The sequence below is a fragment of the Thunnus albacares genome, chromosome 21, assembly GCF_914725855.1.
Source record: "Thunnus albacares chromosome 21, fThuAlb1.1, whole genome shotgun sequence".
Classification (NCBI taxonomy): domain Eukaryota; kingdom Metazoa; phylum Chordata; class Actinopteri; order Scombriformes; family Scombridae; genus Thunnus; species Thunnus albacares.
In genome coordinates, this window is record NC_058126.1 from 17798797 (window position 1) to 17823932 (window position 25136).

The window sequence follows — 25136 nt, forward strand, 5'->3', positions numbered from 1 at the left end:
CAAAAAAAAACTCAACGTCCTGCTAGTTCTTCTGTACTATGCGGTCGTTCATTGGATTACCAAAAAAGGAAGCTTTCCCTTTATTTAAGCTGTCCTGTCAAGTAGACCCTTATATCTCTCTTGCAGTTGTTTTGGGTATTTAATGACTACTGACTCCTAAAATAAGTTTCCAAGCTACACTTAATCCAGCTATTAAGCCAACTGGGGGGAAAAAAAAGTTCCAAGGCCGTCCAACACATTGGGTTCTCACACATGGTGCTTAGAACCAACCATGTGCTGCATGTACCAGTAACTAGCATGAATACACAAGAATGTCTTACGGACTCCATAAAAGGCGCATGACGCATGAAGCTCTTAGATGGCAGAAAGTGTGTTTAAAAGGGAAACTAGTTTGTAAGATTATTTCAAAGGTTCCTGTGTGCAGCTAAAAATGACTTTTTTTAAAGCAATCCGATTGTAAAGAATATGCTCTGACATTTACTTGCACTTAGCGATGACTGCTCAAGCATGACCAGGAAATATTAAGGTGCTCAGATACAGTTTTGCTTTCACTTCGGGTTAGAATGACTAGTCCTGGCACATCTTTGTTATCTTAAGCTCCTCTGGGGTTTCTTTTTGTCTGGGGAGTTGTTTTAGGATCTGTGTCAAGTCACTGGCACTCTCCTTAAAATGACACTGTAGATTAATCATTGAGCATGATTGATATTTTAAAAGCGCATTTTGCCATAGATGGCTGAGTTCAGCACACAGATCTGACTCTATTCTGGGATACGTCTTACAAACTTTCCTGTCATATTCACTTGGTGCTTTGATTAATGGTTATCTGTCTAATTGGAAACAAAACGTTATCAGTAGTGTACTGTGGCTTGGGAGGTCAAAATGCTCTGCTGCCTCTCGGAACGTTCTCACACTTCATACAACACACAATCAATCAACTCATTGTATAACAAGGCAAGGATTTCCCTTCATTTCCCACACCCTGAATACAGCCTGACCACACACACGTATCCCCTACGCTTCTTATCTTTACAGCTGGAGCTGTTGAAGTATAACAGAACTCACAGAGTTGTAACCATGATGAATAATACTAATACATTTGAGTTGTATTTTTAATTTGGCAGGGGAGACAGGGACACTGATCCAACAAATACAATGCTTCTCAAAACACTATTAAACATTTCAGTAAATTTCCTTCACCATTCTGTTAGTATTCTTCCTCCCAGAGTTGTATTACATCATTTTTTAATATTTTATTTTTCAATTTGTGTGCCAGAAATGCAAAAAAGTAAAAAAAACAGAAACATTTAAGTGCTCAGCCTTTGCCCCTAGTTTCGGCAGTCAGTTTTAGAGCAGCAGCTGTTTTCTCTTCCTGTCAGGGAGTATGCATAACAAGCCATGTAGCTACTCTCTGTCTGTGAAATGTATATTTGTTTTTAATGCATGAAGCAACTAATATTGTATATGACCTGGCATATGTATTCCAAATATATTTATATATAAACCACTATACACAGTAAAGGCTTACTGTATGTGTTACTTTGTACTTACAGTATTACTCTTACTGACCCTACATTACAACACACTAATTTTTTCTACTTCCTCTCTCTTCAACAGACACTCTCACAATTTCATCACAGCTGTCTTGATAAAAGTTTATTGATGGTGGATATACATCGTATTAAGTGCACAACTGTATCCAGGCGAACAATCTTTGTAATCAATATGGGAGAACACGCATGTCCGGTCTGTTTTAAACATTTCCTGTCATGTGACATCAAGATAGTTTGCTTCTGGGAACAACAATTTATCAAAGATTATCATACTTAATCATAGTTAAGAGTGATAAAGTTTATTAACCATAAAAGTCGTATCTATGCTTATCAAGTAGAGGCCTTAGTCTCAGTTTTCTTCCTACGAATGTATTGACTCATAAATAGTGTCTGTTACGTCAAGCAGAGAGATAAACCCCTTGCTGGATGAATGTGATAATACCTGTGCACTACTGTATATTTGATGTTTGGGGAAAAACGTCATCAATACCAGCATATCATGTAAGGGCAACTATTTGTAGTACAGACTGAAAGTCTACTGCAAGCCAGGAAACGTATACTGACTTTATCATATGAAATTCGTAGAAGCCAAATATTTGACAAAATCTGTGGGCATAAAGACATATGCCTATAATCCTCTGAATGGGGCCACAGAAAACATATTTAATACATCTTAATTCACAAAACTTCCGTGCAGTAGATACCGAATTACACCCATTCAGAGCATTTAAAATGACTGTAGTGTTACTGCACTATTTACCCTAAATACCTTAATGCACTGAATACTGACTTAATAGAAACATTGCATTTAGGTTTCAAACAAATCCAAATAAAAACACATTTTAATTCTGTAGAACATTAACAAAAACGATGCAGTCATTTTTCATTCAGTAAAAATGAAAGGGAATAAGAAAATAAATACCTAATTTCATTGTATGAAATGAGAGGGAATAAAAGGGTAAATGCTACATTTGTTGAGAAACATCAGGCCTACAACAGTAACATGACGGGAGATGGAAACAACCTTTGCCTGTAAAGTGACCTTAAAGGGAGTGCTGACCTTTGACAGTTTGTTCATTTTTGTACTGGTCCCTGTCAATACAAGGCGATATCTTCCCAAAATTCCAAAACATTTCCTTTAAAAAAAAAAAACAGGAAAAAAAACACATTGTTTTCTTCAGTAGTCAATCATATTGCACATCAATAGGAACATATTCTGTTTGTGAGGAAGCAGAGGCAGATGGGACTAAGTAATGCAGTTCAGACCACGGTTGACTGGGGCTCAAGATACAGGGGCAATCACACCCACCTCTAACGACTCACCCAACACTATTAATTAACCTCCTTTTTTCGCATTTTACAATCCACCTCCTTGCTTTTATCTACTCTTACTTCTCTGTCCTCTATTCTCTTCTTAGGATGCACCAATAGCTCTCAGTTGCTGATACTGACTCTGCTCTATATAACTGATGACCAGTGACAATAAAATTTCGTTTTTTAAGACCTCCTTACTTAGGATCCAATGACTGAAAGAATAATTATCAATTAATTAATTCAATGAACGAATTAATAATTTTCTTCATTACAAATGAATCCCTATAACCTCTAGTTTCACAGCAGTAATGGTCATGTGCAACAGCAGGGATGTTGTGGACGAAATTGGTGGTAAGAGGTAAGGTAATTAAAAATAATGAACTGCATGAGTTGTGCCTGTTTCAGCCATCAGCCACCTTCTGATATCATGAACTTTATCGCAGTTTCACAGAACTTTATTCAAGATCACCACTGAGATCCATCAGCCTCAAAACAAACAAAAAAAATCTGAGTAACTAAATGCAGCATTTATGATAAACTATGGCTATTGTGTTGTGTCATTAAAGGGGCAGGTAATAGTACTCGCCAATGGTAACCCTTAGCCTTAATATGAAGACTGAACAACAATTAGAAACAAAACAGAGAACTGTAAGGTTGTTGATCAATATCACCACTTTACTGCCGTGAAACTAGACCGAAGTGTGAAAATACAGACGGATATGAATTTTAAATTTCTTATAAGCTTTGGTGAAACCCTCTGATGCTATTCTGCGTACCTGTCCATCCCTACTTTCCTCTACTTTCTCCTTCTTCTGACCTCCATCAGATACACATCCTCCTGATCCCACACTCGCAGCAGAATTTGGCAGATTCAACGGGGTACTTGGTCCCACAAGCGTGACAGAACTTGCTCTTCATTCCACCATTGCCGACTTCGTTCTCACCATCGACTTCATTCCTGAGAAATTGAACAAAGACAGCAGAGCAGCAAAGTTAGAAACAATAATTTTAACAGATTTCTAGAGGTTTTAATAATGTAAAGATTTTAAGATGCTCTTGAATAACTTACAAAAGTATTATGAATATCATTTGAATCAATGTCGAGGTACACTGTGTTGTGATACAACACACAAAAAAAATAACTTCAAATCCCTTTAAGCAAATGAAGTAAATAGTTAAGTGTTGTTGATTTTGTTCAAGACACCATTCTGCTAGAATATGCACATGAGAATCAGTCATGACTAATCAAATCTGAAAAACTTAATTAAAATTTAACAGCATCTGCAAGTCAAAGTAGAGCCGTATTTTGTGAAATTAAGCATGCATTCTTACCAGAGTGTGTGCATATAAACAAGTTAATGAATGGTAACAGAACGGACTCTGCATCTACATGTACAGCTGCAATACACCACCAAACCACAAGAGGTCAGCGTAGTTTAGAAAGACTGTATGGTGGATGTATTCTTGTGCTTTTTTATTCATTCTCGCACAACTTTCTTCTGACCAAATGTCTTCACGAGTTGGCTTACCTAGCTATGTAGTTGTCTACTTTCTTCTTGTTGAGTCCTAGTCCAGACTGAGTGTTCCTCCCATAGCTGTAGCCAGAGCTCGCTGCTCGGGTCTTACTTCCCACCCTAACAGAACAGAGAAAAACAAAAGAGAAGAGAGACAAGGTTGTGTCAAATGAAAACCACCTGAGAGGTTGGGTTTGCACAGTAGGATCAGATGTGTGAAAGTGCAGTTTTCAAGTTCAAAACATGCATTTGAGCTGCTACTGATCTGCAATAAGAGCAATTACAATGTATATTTAATGTGACCTATTATACTTATGAGGCCATCAGTGAATCAGTGTTGATAATATCTTATATCAACATAGTTGTCCATGAAGGATACTGTAGTTAGCAAAGAGCACAAAATAGCTTTGGATAATGCATGAATATACATTTTCTTCACATAAGATTGGGTTAGTCTCACTATGAAGTCTTGAGATCATGGTGAAGAAATGTAATCTTTCCGCAATAACATGAATATGTACCAAACTCAGAATTTCAAGTTAACACAAACACAACAAACGCTTGGAGACATGATTGTACACAGTAAAATGTAAAAGGTTACGACACAGCCATCAATATACTGTAATCAAGTGAAGAATAAAGCCTTTCACTTGTCCGTTACCCCCTTTCCACCAACTGGAACCTAGTGCTGGTTATGGGCTAATGTTGGTGCCAGTTCGCAGTTGGTTCAACTATCGAACCTTTTCCACGGGTTCAACCAGCTTGTTTTTCCATGGGCTTGAGAGCCAAGTTGTTACGCAACTGTACACGCCTCAGGTTTCCTAGCAATGCTAATGCCAACTTCAAACACTGGTTGCCACCCGCCATAAAGCAGAAGAAGAACTCAAGCACAACAACAACGGCTGACTACATCACAGCTTTACTTTCTCTCGTTTATACTGCTTACTGCCTACTAAATGAATGATTAAGTATGCCATTACCAGCAGATTGACCACACTGAAGTATACTCAAGCAAGACTTGACTGTATCACATGATTGACAGCTGTCTCACCCGGTGTTACACTGTATTTGGTGACCATCATATTCTGTGACCTGTAGTGTTGGAAGAAGTACTCAGATCCCTTACTTCAGTAAAAGTATAGAAGTATTACCAGTTAAATTTACTTAATGTACTACAGTAAATGTACTAATTTTGCAGAAAATTGGGCTGTGACTGATATATTAAAATGCTGCTTATGCATTGTCTCATCGGTATTAATGATGTACTTTGTTAAATTTATTGAATATATCAGATACTTTTACTTAAGTAGCTAAAGGATCTGAGTACTTCTTCCAACACTGCAGGTCACAGAATCTGATGGGTCACCAAATACGGTGTAACACTGGCCAGCAGCCCCTTCACATCTCTGACAAACGTTGCAGCAAATTTCCAAACATGTTATTTGGATAAACTGACCACATATTGGGAATCTACATGGTTACTTTCTCGCTTGAAAAAATATTAAAACTTAATAAAGTGACATATTAACAGCTTTTAGCCTGGCTGGACGCAATGCATTTTGGTTTGGTTGGTCATGATAATCCTGCCCCCAGCCCCTGATGTAAGCGGTTCTTTTTTCTAGACCAGCAAAGTGTAGAAACTGCTCTGGAACCAGTTTCCTGGCCAAGAACTGGTTCTTTGGCTGTCGAAATGCAAGAACTGGTTGGAAATTAGGCCAAACTGGCCCTCGAATTGCCTCGGTCAAAAAGGGGTATGTGTGGCTGTGTGTGTTGTACATGTGTGTGCACTGACCCTGATGGAGGGCTTGTGAGGCCGGAGGGATTACTCCTCAATGAACCTGCAGAGGAGATCTTACTAGAAGGGATTCCTTGAAAGGGAGAGAAAAAATAATGAGAGAAAGACAAGGCAATATTTGTGTTACTGTAGTCAATGTAATAACCTTAATCTAGCAAAAGAGAAACGTGTGAAAGTCTATGATCACCTCAGCTACGCTCTTACCGGTGGACTGTCCAGAGCCTGACCTCTGAGGTAAACGGGAGGAGGCTGAAGGGATGGTTGACACAGCAGGAGGGTTGGCCTTCTTTACAGAAGCAGGAGGCTTGTACTGAAGAAAGAGAGAGGCAATGGTAAAAAACAAGGGGTGTAATGAGTACATAATACAAAACATGAGCTATGGATGTCATAGGCTTGAGAGCACTAAAAGACTTTCTCTCATTGCAGACACAGAAACGAGACAGTAAGTACACAGGAAGTCATATAGTATATAGTACTACAGCTTTCTTGATCAAGAAAGGATTTCAGAAATACACCTCGTAACATTGATGTGATGGCAGTTTAACACGGTTGTTCTCACATCTGAATGAGTAGGTAACTCACATAAAAGTCACAACAGCAATTTTACTGGGTCAGATCTAGAAACACCTTCAACTTGGGCACAACTCTGATTTGAATGCTGTGAGACTACGATGAAGGTTGTAGCAGCACAAGGTGCCCAAAAAGAGATTAAATGCACCTTGCTCCGCCTACTAACACCACTGTTATTTATTTATGATCTCCGTTATCAGCACAAACACAATAAAATCAGTTTTATAAACTAGTCTGCTAAAGAGACAATTTTAAATTGTTGAGGAGCCTATAAAAACAATTTTTCCCCTTGCAGTCCAACCAAAGCAGAAGAAGCTAAAAAATCCTTGTAAAACCATATTAATAATTTGACCGGCACCCCCTCTCTATATTTTCAGTTTTCATTCATATGAACTGTGGAATAAATGACTATTCAGCAAAATGCTTTACATACAGCATGTGAGCAAACAGAAAATTAAGTGAGTTGCAACATAGCACCCTGATGTTAACCCTTAGTATCTGTACAGAAACAGGAAGCAAATTTTGCTATCTTACAACTTAAATGATAAAATTGAGGATTTAACGTATCAAGTTCTAAAATCCATCAGCAATACAGCCTGTGAGAGAACAGGAAACACTTTTCTTCCTTGTTATCATAACTTTTCTAACTCACCACCCCCTCTCTAGTGCACTAGAAGGCCAATTACTGCATGAGTATAGTCTCTTTCTGTAAATGTCTGCTTAAAGCTGTAATGCCGTCTGAAAAGGGCTCATAACTGCAGTCACATCATACCCTGTGGTGTGGTTGTGCCTCTGTGTGAAAGCTAGATATGACATGAGAAACCTTCAGATATGACTATATGTGCGAGGGTTTTGGCTTTACAAACAGGTATTATATCAGGATTCATTGCAAATAAAATTTACTCCACCATGACACATCAGGAAACCTAACTGACAAAACTGGTCAACAGCCAAGGTTTATTTATTTATGATGATAAAAATCGTAAATTGTTTGGACCCTGTTGTTTTTATTGGCTGCCAAGTTAACGCCCCAGTCATGTGCTTAGCTGTTGCTAAGTGACTGGTAATTCTACACCTGCTGCAAAGTGGGTGTCTCGCCACGGTAATAACAGATGAGAAATTGTTATGGAATTACAAACAACACTTCTTAATTACAAAGAATTGGCAATAATGTAGAAATGAGAACTGCCCGGCCGAGTATTTGGGAGAGAATGGCTTTGTGCAGCTTTCCATACGTACACTCACATTATGCTTCTTGTTAGTAAACAAAGCTGTTTTTTTTATCACAAAAAGAAAGATATAAGCAGCAACTTACCTATGCATGCATTTAAAGTAAATGCACACATAGGTATAAATAAAATTTGCAGTGCATGTGTAAAAATTCTGTTTAACATACAACCAGATTCACAATGTAAATGAATGCTGTATGTTTCAGTATATAGGTGCACTTTCACCCTCCAAATCTAGAAAATTTGATAGACTCAAAGACATCATATCAAGTAAAATAAACCCAAAAAACACAAAACCAACTGTCTGTGTGCACATACACTGCGCGGTACAATCTGTGCATAATACCTGTGTGCGTGCAGGAGGTTTCTTGGTATCTCCTATCTTGCTCTTGTTCGGCATACGGGCGGCCTGTTCCTGGCAGAACTTAATATGTCTGTCAGCGGCACTCTGGTTGAACCTCCGCTGACAGTAAGGACACTGGATATAGTCTAAAAACAAACCAGGTAGTAAGAGAACATACCAGTAGCTTTATCTGGTACATCTGGTACAATAAGATAAATCCTGTTTTAAGAGACGATTACTTTTGCTTGGTGGACATAAACATGACTCAAAATGAACAATGATGTTGCTTCATATTTACTGGATGTGGAAATAACACAAGTTTGCCATAAAAACCTTATAAGGCGATGGAATGTCAGTGTTGTGTTAACAGATTATTCACTTGGCTCCAAGAGGCTCTAAATGATTACTAAATGCTGTTTTAAGTTATTTTCCTCTTAAGATATAGAAATGTGTCTGTCTTTGTTCAACTTTTTTGTTAAGTTTGTTTCTTGGTTAAAGCCACTCACTACAGAGATGCACGTTACCTGGGTCGTAAGTAGGAGGAGGAGGTGGGGGTAAAGGTCCCCCATCCTTCATGACCTGAGTGAGGGCCTTAGCAGCTCGGATGGTGTTGATGAAGTCCTCATGTTTCTTGCGCCAGTTGGACGGCTTCTTAGGGGGCTCTGCCTGGCAGGAGGCAGCACAGAGGAGACGCTCTGTCACACCAGGCCTGTTTGTACCACGACCTTAGACAGCTACTGATGGTGTCGCGGTAAACCTCATTACTTTCATTCTGATGTGCTGTCGCGACTTGAACTGAATGTGTCATCATTATTGGTGAGCTGACTGATAACCGCATGGCTTGAAAAGAAGGTCAACTTCCTTTCTCTTCTAATATCTCTAGTTACTCTCCACTTAAACAAACAAATAATAAAATGTTATTGGGTCACCAGGAAGTCCATTGCTATCTGCAATGTTTTCCTGACTAAGCTATTGCTATTCCATACTTACTAAAAGCTTTCTCAACTCCCTTCAGTTTAGGCCTGAAAATCCCTGCCATTACAGCCTGGCTTTTACTGAATGCTGAATTTTGTTTTTGGTAGTCAGGGATCAGCTAACCACCATGCCTTTCATTCTCACCACTAATGAATTTTGTTATTTTCGGTGTCAGGGCTGAATAGACAAACAAACAAACAAACAAAAAAAAATCACACAGTCTGTTTTCTTTCCATAGTGGCAATCTGAGTCCAGTCTAAAGCTAATGACTTCTGACAGAAGTAGTTCACTGTCCTCTGAGCTACCCTTTGTGGCAACATGACAGCCCCACTGACTTCCTACTTCCTCCTAGGATTACAGCTCTCAGATTCATTAAGTGCATTTGTCTCACAAACACTGAGAACTGATTCTTGTTTATTCTCTCTAACCACGCTCTATTCACAGTATATCCCTCATACAAGAACTTTGACTGCCTCATTCATAATTTTACATTCTGACAACTTAATGAGTCATTCTGGACTTCCCAATTGCAGCACCAACAATTTAATAGAGAGACAATCATATACCAACTAGAGGCATGTGCTGTTCATGCCACAAAACTGAGAGTATTGTTATTTCAGCATTGAGAGGATGACGCGAGTGTGCAGCACTTAATTGAGGCCAGGACAGCAGAAAAACAATCAGCTAGTTATTGAAGTGACCTTCAGTGCCTTATGAAGGAAGTGCTATAAACTAAGCTCTGTTGGTTTAAGGTGGTTTGTCATATAGTAATATGAGTTTATGATAGGTTCAAAGGATGTTGTGCAGCCAGAAAAGATAGAATTAAGACATCAATAGTTAAAGAAAAGAAAATGAAAACATAAGGGGATACATTTGATCACAGTCAGTTGTAGATTGTGGGTAGGAAAGGAAAACACAGATTGTGTTTTTTAAACCATTAACACCAGTATAGTAGAGTAGACACGCCCTCAGGCTATTCAAGACAATTATAAAAAGAAAGAAAATCAGAAAAGCAAGTCACAGTGAATGAAAGCCTCCTCGGTTTCAGCAGATTATCTGTGCCACTAAAAATCATCTAAACAGAAAAAATGGACAAATTAAAAAAAGACGAATCAACTTACTTTCTCAGAAGAAGATGAACTTTGTGACTGAAATACAATTGAAAGTGGTTTACATTTGAAGATAATCTACAACCTCCTGACTTGTGATATCAATATCGAAACTAGAACTGCCCAAAACATGACTCTTGGTCTTGTCCGGTAAGTATTTATAGTGAATGTATGAATGAATGAATAACCTCAGGTTAAAGATACAATGAAAATAGATAAACATTACCCAAGTTTTTTGACTGGAGTGTACAACATTTAACAGTTTCTTTTTCTTGGTAATTTTCAAAACATACTTTCGGTTTGGTTGGATTTCCATCCCATCTCAGGTGCGGCCTTACCTTTGGTTTGATGGGTTTGAGTACAGGGATGTCTGTGCCTTCAGCTCTCTGTCTACTGGAGTCAAAAACCTTCCTCCTTTTAGCTGCTGACTTTTGGCAGATTTTAGCATGCTTCTCCTGTAGAGAGGAAAAACCATGAACAATAACCAAACCAAATCAAATGTGCTATATTTGGAGATTTGTGTGTATACAAGCTGTCATTTTCTTACTCTGACACTTCTTTGTTTGAAGAAGAGAGACAGCGAGACTAACATAATTTCGTGACAACTGCTAAGTAAATAAAAGCAAACACAACTCTTCTTTCAAATAAAATCTTATTAACAAAGATGCTTGCGTAACATTAATAACACCAGGCAAAATATCAGGAAAAAGTGAACAATGTCAATCCCAAAGCCCAAAACGCCGTCTTCAAATGGCTAACAAAACCTTTCCAAAACTTAATCCGACAAATTTAATTTGTGATACTTTCATTATTGTTTATTCTGCTAATTTTATCTTCTCTATCATGTCAAGTATTAGAATAACGTGTGGTCTGAAAATGTCAGAAACATAAGAAAAATAAGAAACTTAACACAAGATGACATCTTCAGTTGTCTTGATTTGCCAGAAGAACGATCCAAACCCCAAAGATATTTGGTTTACTCTCACAGAATAAAAACAGATTTTCACACATTTGTGTATGCTGGAACCAGAGAATTTTAGCATTGTTTCTTAAAAAAAGGGCTAGAAACTATTTATCAATGACCAATACTGATTGATTGACTAATAGTTACAGCTCTAGTTGCATTCAGTTGTTTCAAACCTTCTCAACCTCTAATGTAGACATGTGTAGGGATGGGAAAATATAAGGTGGATAAAAACACTCAAGGTATTTTAATCGTGAATATCCTCACATGAGTGACATGAAAAAGCTGTGTAGCTCACTAGTACAGTCCTATTGATTTCCTGATTTAATTTGAATTGCCATTTGCCACAAGGGGGAGCCCACATCTTTCCAGTCATTTGTCACCATGGCTGATGGCTTGTAATGTGAACGCTTGGATATCATGTTGATAGCTGATTTTTAATGGATTAATGGATTTTTTTCTCTCATTGTGATTACCTGCTGGGTGTTGGCAAGATTCTGAATCTATCTTTGTTTGTTTTTCACTAAAGAGGATGTTCACAAAAAAAAGATATGTGTCCCATGATGTAATATAAATATTTGTTTCTCAACAAAATGTTAAGTAAAGTGATTCCAGTATGTTTAATGCCATTTTAAGCATATTTTGATGATTATTTTTTATTTTATTATTTATTATTTTGGCTAAAATAATTGTGACATGAAATTTTCATATTGTCCCATGCCTAGACATGTGCGCACATCCCTGGAAAAATACACACATACTGTACCTACAATAATGCACTAATGCACCATGCTTTAATGTAGCCATCATCCACTAATGATGCCTGTATGAGTGCTTGTGTTCATTTGCTCTACTGGGAAACAATACGTTCCTTTAACTTATTGAAATCATTTCAAGCCTTCATGTGCTGCAACTGTAGTCTATATTATGTTTAAGTCATGTTGGGTAAAGTGATGATAGCAGCAAATAGAGTGGTGGTAATAAAAATATGCACATAATAATCTTACACAGAAATAAGTGTTTTAAGGCCATTTATTCTTCTTTAAATCTCACTGTGAAAGGGGGCCCCTTAGAATGGTTTAATCTGAACACATACTGCATTTGTGTTTTAGTTAGATGCCTTGGTAACAAATTCCATTACATAGCAACTATGATCTACAATCTGCTCTACTAGATTTAGATCTTACAACAATACATTTTAGCACAGCAGCAGGTTCTCAATCTGTGACTCAATCATGAAGCCAAAAATCTTTAAACTTTTGTTATACCACATAGTTTTACTGCAATGATTCTCACCTTCCCTACAAAGAGCTCTTCACAGAGCCCTACTGGCTATTTGGAGCGTGGCCAATGACACACTATCGACCAAACAGCTGATATCCTGTCAGCTGATAATTACTGTGGAAAATATTGTTAACACAGTGAGTTTTGGTCTTGGTACATGCTCAACACAATAAAACTTCTCTTTTTTTTAAAATCACACATGAATAACCATAAATTCTCACATTTTGGCTGAATTAGACCTACTGCACCATTATTAACATTTGTCTGCTGCCTAGTCTTCTGACTATTACACTGTATGACTTATCTGTATTCAAGAAGTGATGAAGGAGTGCTTATTTTTACCAAGACTTTAGGATTGAAGGATCTTTTACAGGTGTTACATTGAACCAGATCCCCAGCAGGAGGAGCTTCGCCGTCTGCAAGGATAAGAGATTACATTTTGAGTGTAGTGAAGGAGGTTACATGTCATGAAGAACAAAAATGGTCCACAGATGTCACCATTTGTCATGCTGCTTAAAATAAGTGAAACCACAGACCCGCATCTGATAAGACATTTGCTTTGAGATGTTTTATTACAGAAAGTGTAGAGAACATATGACCAAAATAGTCACACATTCTGTCATTGTGTTACTTGTGAATGGAATTACAGTGAAAATAAATTATTCCTCGTTTTGCTGGAACCCCCTCAAGGACCCCTGGGGGTCCTCGGACCCCACTTTGAGAACTACTGGCTTAAACAATCATATGTGAAAGGACACTGAGTTTGTTATGACACAGCCATGATATGATACATGGTAAATGGCCACCTTGTTCTCATAAATTCTATTTTAGGTATTGATGTTGGTACAATAGCCCAACCACAATGTACACGAATTGCTTCCTTTGATTAATTTTACAGGGTCTCCACCAATAATCTCAAAATGGCCAGACGTGGTGACACCGAAGCTAACGTTACAACATAAAAACCGTCGTACTAACACTTGAGTCGTGTGTTTATAACGGTAGCTACCATTCAATGCAATCACTTTCTGACTGTGCCTTGCTACACAATGGTTTAATTCAGTTCACGGTTGAATAGTTAGCAGCATAATAGCACTAGATAGCTCCTACAGCTAATGTGGGGAACACACCCAGTCACAGACACAGCCAGCAGCTAGCTTCATCTTTGGCCCTAACGTTACCTAGCATTACTTGGGCTAAATCCCAAAACAAAAAGGAGGTCGCTGGTAAAAACTGGCCAGCTGAAGCAGCAGGGAATCCCAAAATGGGAAGGTTTCAAACGGAAAGGTTGTGGGCACGGCTTTTCCATGAAACTGCTAAAAAAAGAGACACCTGCACCGGAAAATCACTCACCTTCAAATTCTTCCATCATTAGGTTATCCCTTGTCTGATGCTGCTGCTGTTACAAACGACCAGAAAACAGCCAGAGGAAGTGAGAGCGTTCCCTCCTCCCACTTCCGACTTCGTTAAAACACAACGGAAACAGTCTCAAATCACGGCTATAATGCGGGATCTCTGTATAAAGGAGCCAAGAGGGGCTGTTTAGAAAATATAAGTGACATTACCTTTTTTCTTCTGCTAGTAAAATTACATTATAGGCCGAGTTCAGTCATTTTTAGCGACATTGTGGTGGTGTTGTAATAGTGTCGTGACAAATTCACATTTTACCTACCAGGTTTTTCTTATATATGTGCACAGCGTAGTTATGTCTGACAGTAGTGGGTTATACAATGTGGATTGTCTTCATTTACTAGCTATGTATACTTCTATTTACTTTTTCATCTTCTATTCTCAGCCTCTGGCACCCGTGGGATATCTAACAAGGCAAAGCAAATTTATTTATATAGCACATTTCATACCCAAAGGCAGCCCAAAATGCTTCACAGGGTACACAGGCAAAAGGACAAAAAACAAATAATAAAAACAATGAACACAAGCGGGCGATAAAAACAATAAAACAAACAAGCAAATAAATTTGATTTAAGAAAAGATCAATTTGTAGAGGCAAGTCAAATCATAAGGACAATAATAAAAAAGTTGGTTTGTAATCAGTTGCAAGTATACAAAATACACAAATACACATAAAATACAGCGCAGACAATAATTTGGAAGTGAATGAAAGTGAACCATCTTGACATTAGTGATCTTTGGCAACCAATAGCAACTGGCTTGTCTGATGCCGCTCCATGTGCTAACATCCGTGCATTTGATTGGTTGTTGCTGCACAGTTTGTGTTAATGTAGTGTTTATTTTGAACAGCAGGTGGGGCGTGGGAGGCAACCTCATTCCCAAGTTTCCATTATTTTTCCCAAATATGGCATTGAAGTAGGTCTTCATTTTTGAAGAGGTTGAGATAGTTGGTCTTCCTGGTTTTTCACTGGCATGTAATTCGTGTGTTGCCAGGGCCTAATAATCGTCATTTTAATATAAATAGACATATGCCTAATTGTCATTAGAAAACAATACAAACTGTATTTTAACCTTGTCAGGAGACAGACCTTATTTAAAGATGACCATTATTATAGCTCCCTAACTGGTGAAACTGGTGCAGGAGAAAGAACATCATTAATTTGCTGAAAAGATACCAAGTGTCTGATGTGATTTCAGTGTGTTTTCTAACACATACATAAATACAATACAAAAAAAGAGATGCCCCCTCTAGTAATTTTGATTTTAGGTATCTACAGACTGTGTAATTAACATAATGTATACTATCTCATCAAGGGCATTTACTTTTATTGATTTCTACAACAACATTTCTATGTTTTGAAGACAGGTCAATGACTAAATGATTGTAGATTGGAGTTATATTCATTCATTCATTGTGTACTTTTTGTCTGAATGCTAATTGTTGTTAGCTTAGGTTTTGCCAACAGCAAATAAGCTCCTGGCATTATCAGAGGATGAGTTGATTTTCTGTCCTTTCATTAAAAAATGATGTAATGTCTTAGTTTTTCCAGAGATCTTGGTAATTGTGTCTTTTATTTATTTTTACACATCAACAAAAATCAGACTGCGCTGAAAAATATGGGGTGGGGGAAGATGCCCCCCCAGGGGGCATCTTGCCCCAGAAGTAAATTTTTTAACATTTTTATAATTATCATACAAATCGATTTCATATTTTGCTCCAAACTAATGAATAGTTCCTCACATGAATCTCCTAACTGGACTACCAAAATGTGTTTTCCTTTGTTAAAACTAACAGATCCGTAAAAACCAACGAGGAAAAATTAGATCAACCTACATTAAAATCTGTTAATGTACAGAATTCCAAAACAGCAGAAAGTAAAACGGATATTTACAAACAGAAGCTTTTACTGAATGTAGGAAACACATAGACATCATCTTTACTGGTGTTTGCATTTGTTGGGCACAAGTATCTTCTTCCATTTTACCCTATGCCCTTGCCTTTGTTAGCTCAAATACTGACCTAAAGCAAACACTCGGAAGTTCCCAGTTTGGCATATTGAACACATGCGTCTTGTGAATTGAGTAATTCACAGCCAGATGCTATGAGACCACAGTAAACGTGTTTACAGAATGGTTGTAGCCTCTGTGCCCTCATCACAACAAGACCACTGTTCTCACACTGACTCTTACTGGCTCTCTGTGATCTCTTTCTCTCTCTCATACACACACGCACACACACACACACACACACACACACACACACACACGCACACACACACACACACACACACACACACACACACACCCCAGACATATACAATAACTGCCCTGTCTAGTCTGACATCTGACCTTTTGGCTAGAGTAGTAGTCCTCCTGGGTTCATGTAAGGACAATATAAACTTCTTGTAGCCTTCTTGTTTAACAGTAATTCCTGTTTTTCTTTTAAAATATGATGGGTTAATATATATAATATAAATATTATATAGCCTAATGATAATATGTTATACTCATAATAGGCCCTATATTCAAATTTACTGATAACCATGCAGTTGGCATTACAGTTTATGGACAGCACTGTGATTCTTGTGATACATGTATCATATATTTATCATATTAGCCTCGTTATTTTATTCTTTACTGATGAATATATCGAATGGATGGAGGCACTAATCTGATTTATACTATCAGAGTAAATAAATGAATAAATAGGTTAGTGGAAATTCTGAGTTGCGAGTATAAACTGGTGATGAAAAAAAAGTTTGTTTCAATCCCTGAACGTACGTACACGAATAAAGGCTTTATTTTGACATGTATACCCGGAAGTATTTGTGTCCTGGCATCAGCTTGACATGGGTAAATCCTCATCCGTGAGCGCACCGGGGAATACCGAAGTGCCGTTCAAGCTGATGTGATTGACCCCTGCGAATATCCCGAAGCCCTTAAACCCAAACAGGTACCCAGCTGCTAATAATAATATTAACTGTAGGAGTAGAGTGGGCATGTTTCATGATCATTCCATGTGTAACGTTGATATGCATTTACTGGCACCACTGTGGGGGTCTTTGTCATCAGAGCAAGACATATGGTTGTTGATTTACTATTGAAATCAGTTTGAGCGTGTTCTGATCCTACTGCAAAATTACTGACATGTCTATGTGTGAGGGTTATAGGTCTTTATTGTGTTACCAATGCATGTTATTTATTTGGACCCCCATTGCGCAAGACTGCGCTGCAGCGCCTCCTTTTAGCACTTAATAGATGATGAATGGTGACATCAATTAGCCGATTTAGACCAAACTCTATTAAATGTTTTCAATAGACTAATCACAGCTCATACTGAATCCTTGGAAGGGCATTTAATGAATTACTTTGCTAATCCTGTCATAATCCTATAGCCTATAGATTTAATAGGATGCTGTAGAAATGACACTAAAATACTTTGAAAGCTAGTATTGAAAAGGTATTGAGATATAAGTGATATTATAGTTAGGAATATAATTCTTACTTTTTTAATGGCAGTGCAGGATTATAGTGTGTGTTTGTGTGTGTGCATGAGAGAGAAAGAGAGAGAGTGTTGGATATCAGTCCCAGTTATTCCCAGGCCACCTAGAATAACACTGGCATAAGTCTCTGGGACTCCATTCCTTTACTGTCCTCCTCACTACCACACTCACTGTTAATTTTCTGTTTGGCAGCACAGCAAATCAAATGGTTGCAGAACAGGAGCCGCCAAGTTTTTCTTTTTCATTTTTTAGTCAGTGACAGAGAGAGCAGATCATACTGGACTGTTGTATTACCCAGTGAGTGATTTGATCATTTGTTTGGCGCCTGTGCTCGATATGTTGTTTTCCTGGACAGCTGAGCTCTAGTTACCACATGGGAGCAGTGCCACAGCATGAGCAGGACACATACTTTCTCTCACCCACGCACTGCTACACTGCTTATGTTCTACGTCATGGGTGCAACAGTGTGATTAAATAATGTAAACTGTTGATTAATATTTCATAGAATATGAACATATGGAACACATGCTAAGAATCTTGAGTCTAAAATATCTACATATAAAAGATTTGGACTTATAAGAAGAATTATGTACCTCATTTGACTGTATTTGAGACTTAACACATAAACTTAAACAGTTGCTCATTATAGGTTTTGTGCTGAATGTACTTGGATTTTGGTTTAAGCTTGTATAAAGTCTTCATTATGCAGAAAATCCAGCCAAACATTATCATCACTGACTCAGAATCAGTGTTTGAGTCTGAGCAGATACTCTTAAGTCTCTGTATTCATGTTGGAGAATAGTCATCTTGTGTCTCTTGCTTTCCCATGTTGAGTCTGACAGTTGTACATGGATAAAAATCTGTTGGGTCTTGCCCATCTTGACACCATTTTGAGGATGACAGCTGAGTGGGAGCGTGCTCAGATGGTGACAGAAGAGGCATCCAAAAATAGCCACGGTCAATCACAGCTTGGGCCAGCTCTGGAAATAGCTACAAATGGATGTGGGAGCTGAGGTCATTTTTACAATTCCCCTCTAAAACCTAATATTTAGGCTGGACTGAAACCAAACTATCCTTTGAGGGTGCTAGTGTATGTAAGGTCGCAGAAAAGCTTGGTTTTCTTTGTGCAAGTCTAACACTTATAAGTGTGTATATTTATAATCAATGAGGATTAAAAAAATCTCAGACTTGCAGGTTTTAATTAGTGAAAATGGGGCAGAGAAGCTAGAACGTACTCCATGCTGAAGAGCAGCCTCAGTGGGGCAGATTGATACAGAGCGTTAGAATGTCAACAGAGGGGTTTAACCTAAATCTCCGTGGCAACACAGCTCCTATCGTGCCTCATGCGTATTCCAAATGAGATGACATTTGAATACAGTGCTGTCCTCCTTGTGCCATTATTACGCCTTTTTGTGTGCGTTTTTGGTTGCTGTACAGCATCAGTTCAAGAACTCATTTTTGTTTCCATTTGACTATCCAGTAGCCTATTCTGTCTGCCAAATTTATCTCCTTTGTGTCACTGGTGTCGCCCGTACCCTAGACTGAGATTAAAATAGATTAATCAGGGATTAGGTCATAAGATAAGAGGAGGGAGGGATGCATTGACTGAGCGCAAACCAGTGTCACTTTCTTCATGCCAACATAAATTGCAGATGGGTCAAATTGTGTGAAGCTATTTAGGACAAACTGCACGAAATCTCTGCGTCTCAGTCATTGTCACAAAAGATATAGTGTGTCCATGCGCACCTTTGCTTCTGGTAAAGTGTGTGTTGCCGTGTGTGCCAGGCCCTGCTATGGTGAGGTGTGTCAGCAATGACGGATGTGGAGGCGACCTATGAGGACTTCATCGCCTCTCGACGGTCCGGCCGCAGGAACGCCATACATGACATACCAGCGGGCTCTGGAGAGCAGGGACCCGCTGACCTGTCGCAGAGTCTGGCGCAGCTCAACATCAACAAGTCAGGTGAGAAACATCGCTGGTCATAATGGTAATACACAAATACTGACATGGTGGACAAGTGTGATTAAGAGGGTTGCTTAATATATTGTAGCTTGTTATCATTAAAAAAATGTTGCTAAAATTCAAATACCAGTTCTAAAACTACTATAATTTAGTAGAATGAAAGCATACAATTCTATTCAGCAAATGGACCTAGAAAAAAACAAAATAGCATAACAAACAGAGTCTTTTCTCTTCATAGTGACTATTAAACCTGCTTGTTTCTATAGCTAATGGTAATGTACTTGTGTATGTAACTGTGCATGCAGAGATCTTTGACTTTTGGTCAAATTCTGCTTTACATAAGGTTATACTCTGCAGTTGATTTAAGTTTTTATCATCAACAGACCATCTTTCAATATACATGAAGTGCACACCTCAACATGCTAATCTGTTTTTAAAAAACTAAAGAATAAATGTATCAGAAAGTCTGTTCAATAGTGGAATCACCTCACATTTATGTTTGACGTTTGGTAGTTGGAAGACCTTGAACTTTGGTCCTCACTGTATTTTATGAGCTGTTATGAGTTGAGTCTGACCTGGTTCTACCTTGTTGACGTCTATTCCTGCTGATTTCATGGTGACTTTAATCGCTGATTCAACCAACCTCATTTGCATCACCGACTTCACAAGTAGTAATTTATGCATGAAACTGACTATCCCTATCCTTCTTTCTCTCTGTCTGTCAGGTGATGAGGGAGAAGACGCTGAGAAAAACAAGAGCTCTCCAGCTAAAGAAGAGGCGACTCAAGCTGGGGGAAGCTAATCGGCAAAGAGCTGCACACATTTCTGAACTCAAACAGCCACTGTTTCTTTTCTACCTAATCCCTGAGTGCTAGACCCCTGACTGGAGCTGGCCAGTTGCATCTTATGACAATGAAAAGACACAGCAAAATCCTCTACTGCCACATCCCACAATTAGCAAGTCATCGCTATGGCAACCACAGTGCTGTCTCCCTTTTTGCATTTGGGTGTGCTCCAAATTCCTTAAAAAGCCTCCTTTCCTTGCTGTCTTTCCTTCGGGGTTACTGATACGAGATTGGATGTGATGCTCTGTGAACGCAGCATGACGTCAGCAACCAAAAATCAGCCGTGTTCAACTGTCAGTGGACCTGACAGGAAAGGAGAGAAGGAAACAGAGGCCATTTAAGGTTTTTGGGGCAAGCCTAAGTGTAGCAACAGAATTAAAATATTGTCTTCCCTCCTCCCCCTCGCCTTGAATCACCACTGATGTGGCTGCACTTCCAAGGAAACCCAAGATTGTGATTGGGCAACTACTCTTCCTCTGCTTTTCTTGCATCAATGACTGCACACATGTAATCCTTCTATCAGTGCCCGCTGTTGATTTCTTCCCCTCCCCGCAATGATTTTTTTTTGTATGTTTGTTTACTTTGGGGTGAGCACAGATCTTGCTCTGTTCATTTATTGAATTTTATTGAGAGCTTGCTGGACATTATCTCACTCCAGATAAACTGAACAGCCCAAGGCAGGCAGTGTATCTTATTTTGTATTTATTTGTTTATCCGTGTCATGTGTAATATCTCAAACGTTACCAATTCAATTTTGAAGAAATGTGGCGTTTGTAATATCACATTGATTCGTCAAACAGGAAATCAGGACAAACCACCGGGACATTCAGCATTTGTACATGATGTTGGACTGCATTCAAGTTAGGAGCAATATTGATCTGCTTTTTCACTCTGTCATAGCGATCAAGGCAAAACACTAAATACATTTTGTTTCACAGGCTGGCTCCACTGTCCCCTTGTTTTATTCTCTCACACTGACCCATAACCTGAGCTGAGTTTGAGCAAATGTTCACCAGCCTCGTGTCAACTGCCAGTGTGTATTTCTAGATAATACATATTTTCCTCCCTTTTAAATTCATTTTGTTGCCAAAGCAAGTTAGCTATACTGCAGTTCCTGGTTTTGATATACTCCAAACACTTTAAGGTTTTCATTCTAAATCTTTATATATACATGGAAAATGATTTTCTGGTATTCTGTATTTTAAAGGTGCAACTGATTTTATGATTTACTATGAGCACATTTTATAACTTTATATTCAGTAAGCTGTTAACTTTCATGTTTCAAATTTCAAATACGTTCTAGCAGTTAATCATATTACTACACATCTTAAAAGTAAACCTTTTGTTTGATTCATTTACCACTATGTTAAATTATCCATTTCATTATCTGTTGCTGGTCTATGGTGAAGTCTTGTGTCTTGTGTAGCATGCAGTGGTGATGGATGCTGGAGTTTCTTTTCTGATGTACAGGTTGTATAAAACTGAACAGACTACATACAAAAGTTTCCATATTATTGCTGTATCTTGGTTAACTATATCAACACACTGCCACTGGGTGTTGCTGCTGGGTATTAAAAAAGGTACAATACAGATTGCACTCAAGTACAGCAGTGTGTTATTTTAAGTGCATATATTGCTGTGGGTTAGAAAGGGTGTCTGTTAGAATGATTATTGTTGTGATTGTACAGACTACCTATTGATTTTGCATTTCCTGTTTCTCTTGTCAGTCAACCTATCATTGTGAACTTCAGAGCTACCCATCTCAGTGTTATAAAGGTGGTTACAGTACACTGCCTGTTTCTGTCACACTGATCAAATATGTAGATATGCACTCCAAAATGTGATCATTTTCTTACATCCAATGACATCCCTTGTTTTACTTGACTAGTTTTATGAAATATTAGATGCATTCGGTTTGAACATTAAATCTGAAAGTAAATGACTTGTCAGGGGGCATTTTTACAAAGTATTTACAGGTCAGTTCCATATTGTTATTTTCTATAATTTCTTCATCTCATTTCACTGTGTTGTCAGTGACTTTACTCATATGTATGAAAAAAAGAGTAGCACAGTGGCTAAAGACAATATGTTAGTGACTTCCTAATGCTTTTGCTGTTTGTCTTTGTACTTGTTTCTTTGTGGAGACAGATTCAAGTTGAGAGGATTGATTAAACAAGGTCATTGTCTCTAGTAGCCAACCTTTGCCCCGGGAAAGCCATATCACTCGTCAGTTTTGTTTTGTAATGATTGACAGTATACTGTTATTATAGATCTTTGTGATGCCCTATACTGTGATGGGATATATACTGTGATTGTTGGCCCATGTGAATGAATTGCTGCTCTGCTACTGTCGACTTATGTAATACAAAAGACAGCGATAATGCCTGTGTTGTTGATTAGATAGTGATTACGCCTGTCTTAGGCATTAAATACTGTTATTAATAGACTGTCACGTCATGCAAAACATGGTGGTAAGTAAATAAACATTTCACTTTTATGTAACACAAAGGGTTTTAAAAATTGTTGGGTACAGTTTTCACATTTAAAAAATGTGCATATGTATTTAAATGTTCAAAATGAATACTGATACATGCACTAAGTATGAATAAATTTGCTAGATACTGTAATTACGCTGTTGGTTTCTGGGATATGTTATTTGGGTCTCTGCAGTGTTGGAAAGTAACTAAGTACATTTACTCAAGTACTGTACAGAATGGATAATATAACAAGCTTTTAAAATACAACACATTGTTAAAGATGAAACCAGTGGTTTACAACCTTTTTGGCTTTTGACGTCTTACAAAAAGCAGTGTGTAGTCGGGGTCACATTTCAGATGTCTATGAGCTGTTAACAGCTCCACCAAATAGTGATTTTTCCCTCTGAACTTTTCACGTGGTTTCATTTCAATAAGTGTTCAAACCAAAAATCAAAGATTAGAGAAAACGGAAAACAGATCTGTGTTATGGTTCTGTCCCAGTCTGGCTCCATGTCTCTCCACCAGTCTCCTAGGTGCCCTCAGGCTTTTCTACCTGTTTAAGACTGGTCTGAGTGGGAAGACAGACAGATAAAAGAGGTTGCAGATTTTATTTGAGGACCACTTTAGAAACTGTTGCTTTCTGCATTTACTCTCATTGGAACTAAGTGCTCAAGTGAACTGAAACACTAGTTATGTTATTCAGAGCTGCAGTTGTCTTTTAGTTCAATTTATGTTGTTTCATGCAGCCTTAATATGCAAGCCACTCTGCTTGACAGACCTATTTATTCATGTTTTTATCAACAGCGATGTATGCTGAAGTTTATTTTGCTGTGTACTCATGGTAACTTGTGCACTTGTTTTAGTTGTGTTCATGTGAGTTCTGTGACGGTTTGTGCATGGTTACACAGTGTTTTCTGGGGTTTTTGGTTTTCTGTTTGCTCTGTTTCCCTTCCGTGTTCCTGTGCTCCACATCTGCCCTGCCTCAGTCTAGTTAGCCCTGCCCTGCTCCCCATGTCTTCCCAGCCAATCAGCTCCCAGCTTCAGCCCCCCTTGTGTCTTGTCATCTGTTCCGTGTTTCATTGGTTTGGTTTGTATTTAAGTCTTGGTTTTCAGGTCAGTGTTGTTGGAACCTTTGTTCAGTCTGTTCTGTGAGTTCTGTTTTGCATTAAGTTTTGCTCTGTTCAGTTTAGCTCAGCCTGCACTTGAGCCCAAATAAAGATATTCTTCATTTTCTGTGCCTGATGTCTCCTGCATTTGGATCCACCTGCTCCGCTCCATCTAACAATTTGTATATCAGAACTTTGTTTTTTCCTCCACCATTAATCATCTCACAACCCCTCAGATTTATCTGGCGACCCTTTGGAGGGGGCTGACACCTAGGTTGGGTACCATAGGACTAAACTAGCTAACTGTATATAAAGTAGTTCAAACTAGCTCCACCTCCAGCAGCTACAACAGTAACATGCTGCTTACACATTGATGCTTCGGTATTAATAATCTAATGATGTCATATATAATAATATATCAGTCAGAAGGACCAAACCACTACTTTTACTGCAATACTTTAACTACATTTTGCTGCTAATACCTATGTTCAGTAGATACTATTATTACAGGTCAAGGATGCGGATCACATGGGATATTGTAATAGCACCTTTTAATAGTTTTATGGGCTTTTATATTTTGGCCAGCTCTTATTGGATGGAAAATGTTAAGACATTTTTCTGTAGTTTCTGTTCCTGTTTCCACAGGTTACTACAAGAAAGTTTGTTATAAAGAGCTGACTGCATCAACCAGAACTGCCATGTTGACATAATGTATACTGCACTCTACGACTGCCTTCATTGTATTCAAAATATTGTAATAGTTTTATTTTCAAGAGCTTGCAAGTAACATTATGAAATAGCTTGTTTAATCAACATTCTTCTTTAATACACCTACAAATAATTTTTCATGACAAAACTTATTAAGCCTCGAAGACAACAAGGCAAATTCCACAAGCTCAAAGTTTTTCTTAGTCACACCATTCACTGTTATGTACGTAAAACCATCCAGGAGTGGACTGAATGGACTTTGCTTGCAAGTTAACTTATCTTAGATAATTAGGTTAGGAATGAGGTGATTAAGGACTACTTCTTTACACTTAGGGGTTTTGCCAACAGCTGATAAAATGTACTTAAAGAGATGGTTTCTTACTGGATGTGAAAACAACATATAACCTCCCAGATTTGGAGAGTTGGTTTGATTTATTCTTGAGATATTGTCAAATTAAAGAGGGGTAATACATCTCA

General features: G+C 38.2%; 2 protein-coding genes across 5 annotated transcripts; one reads left to right on the forward strand and one right to left on the reverse strand.

Moving 5' to 3' along the window:
- Nucleotides 1-1638: 1638 nt before the first annotated feature.
- Nucleotides 1639-14106, reverse strand: zc2hc1a (zinc finger, C2HC-type containing 1A). 4 transcript variants are annotated; one of them, XM_044339807.1, is made up of 11 exons: nt 14001-14106; nt 12990-13063; nt 10738-10854; nt 10412-10438; nt 8840-8981; nt 8319-8461; nt 6378-6483; nt 6171-6246; nt 4394-4498; nt 3682-3822; nt 1639-2686 (listed from the first exon to the last, which is right to left on the reverse strand). In XM_044339807.1, the coding sequence occupies exons 1-10, from the start codon at nt 14017-14019 to the stop codon at nt 3687-3689; spliced, it is 945 nt and encodes a 314-aa protein (XP_044195742.1). In that variant the 5' UTR covers nt 14020-14106; the 3' UTR covers nt 1639-2686; nt 3682-3686. The 4 variants fall into 4 exon arrangements, with proteins under 4 accessions (XP_044195742.1, XP_044195741.1, XP_044195740.1 ...); XM_044339806.1 differs by having other exon boundaries at nt 3641-3822; XM_044339805.1 differs by having other exon boundaries at nt 1639-3822.
- Nucleotides 14107-16869: 2763 nt separating this feature from the next.
- On the forward strand, nt 16870-22995 carry pkia (cAMP-dependent protein kinase inhibitor alpha). Its single transcript, XM_044340202.1, has 3 exons — nt 16870-17010; nt 19346-19523; nt 20249-22995. The coding sequence occupies exons 2-3, from the start codon at nt 19373-19375 to the stop codon at nt 20323-20325; spliced, it is 228 nt and encodes a 75-aa protein (XP_044196137.1). The 5' UTR covers nt 16870-17010; nt 19346-19372; the 3' UTR covers nt 20326-22995.
- Nucleotides 22996-25136: the final 2141 nt, after the last annotated feature.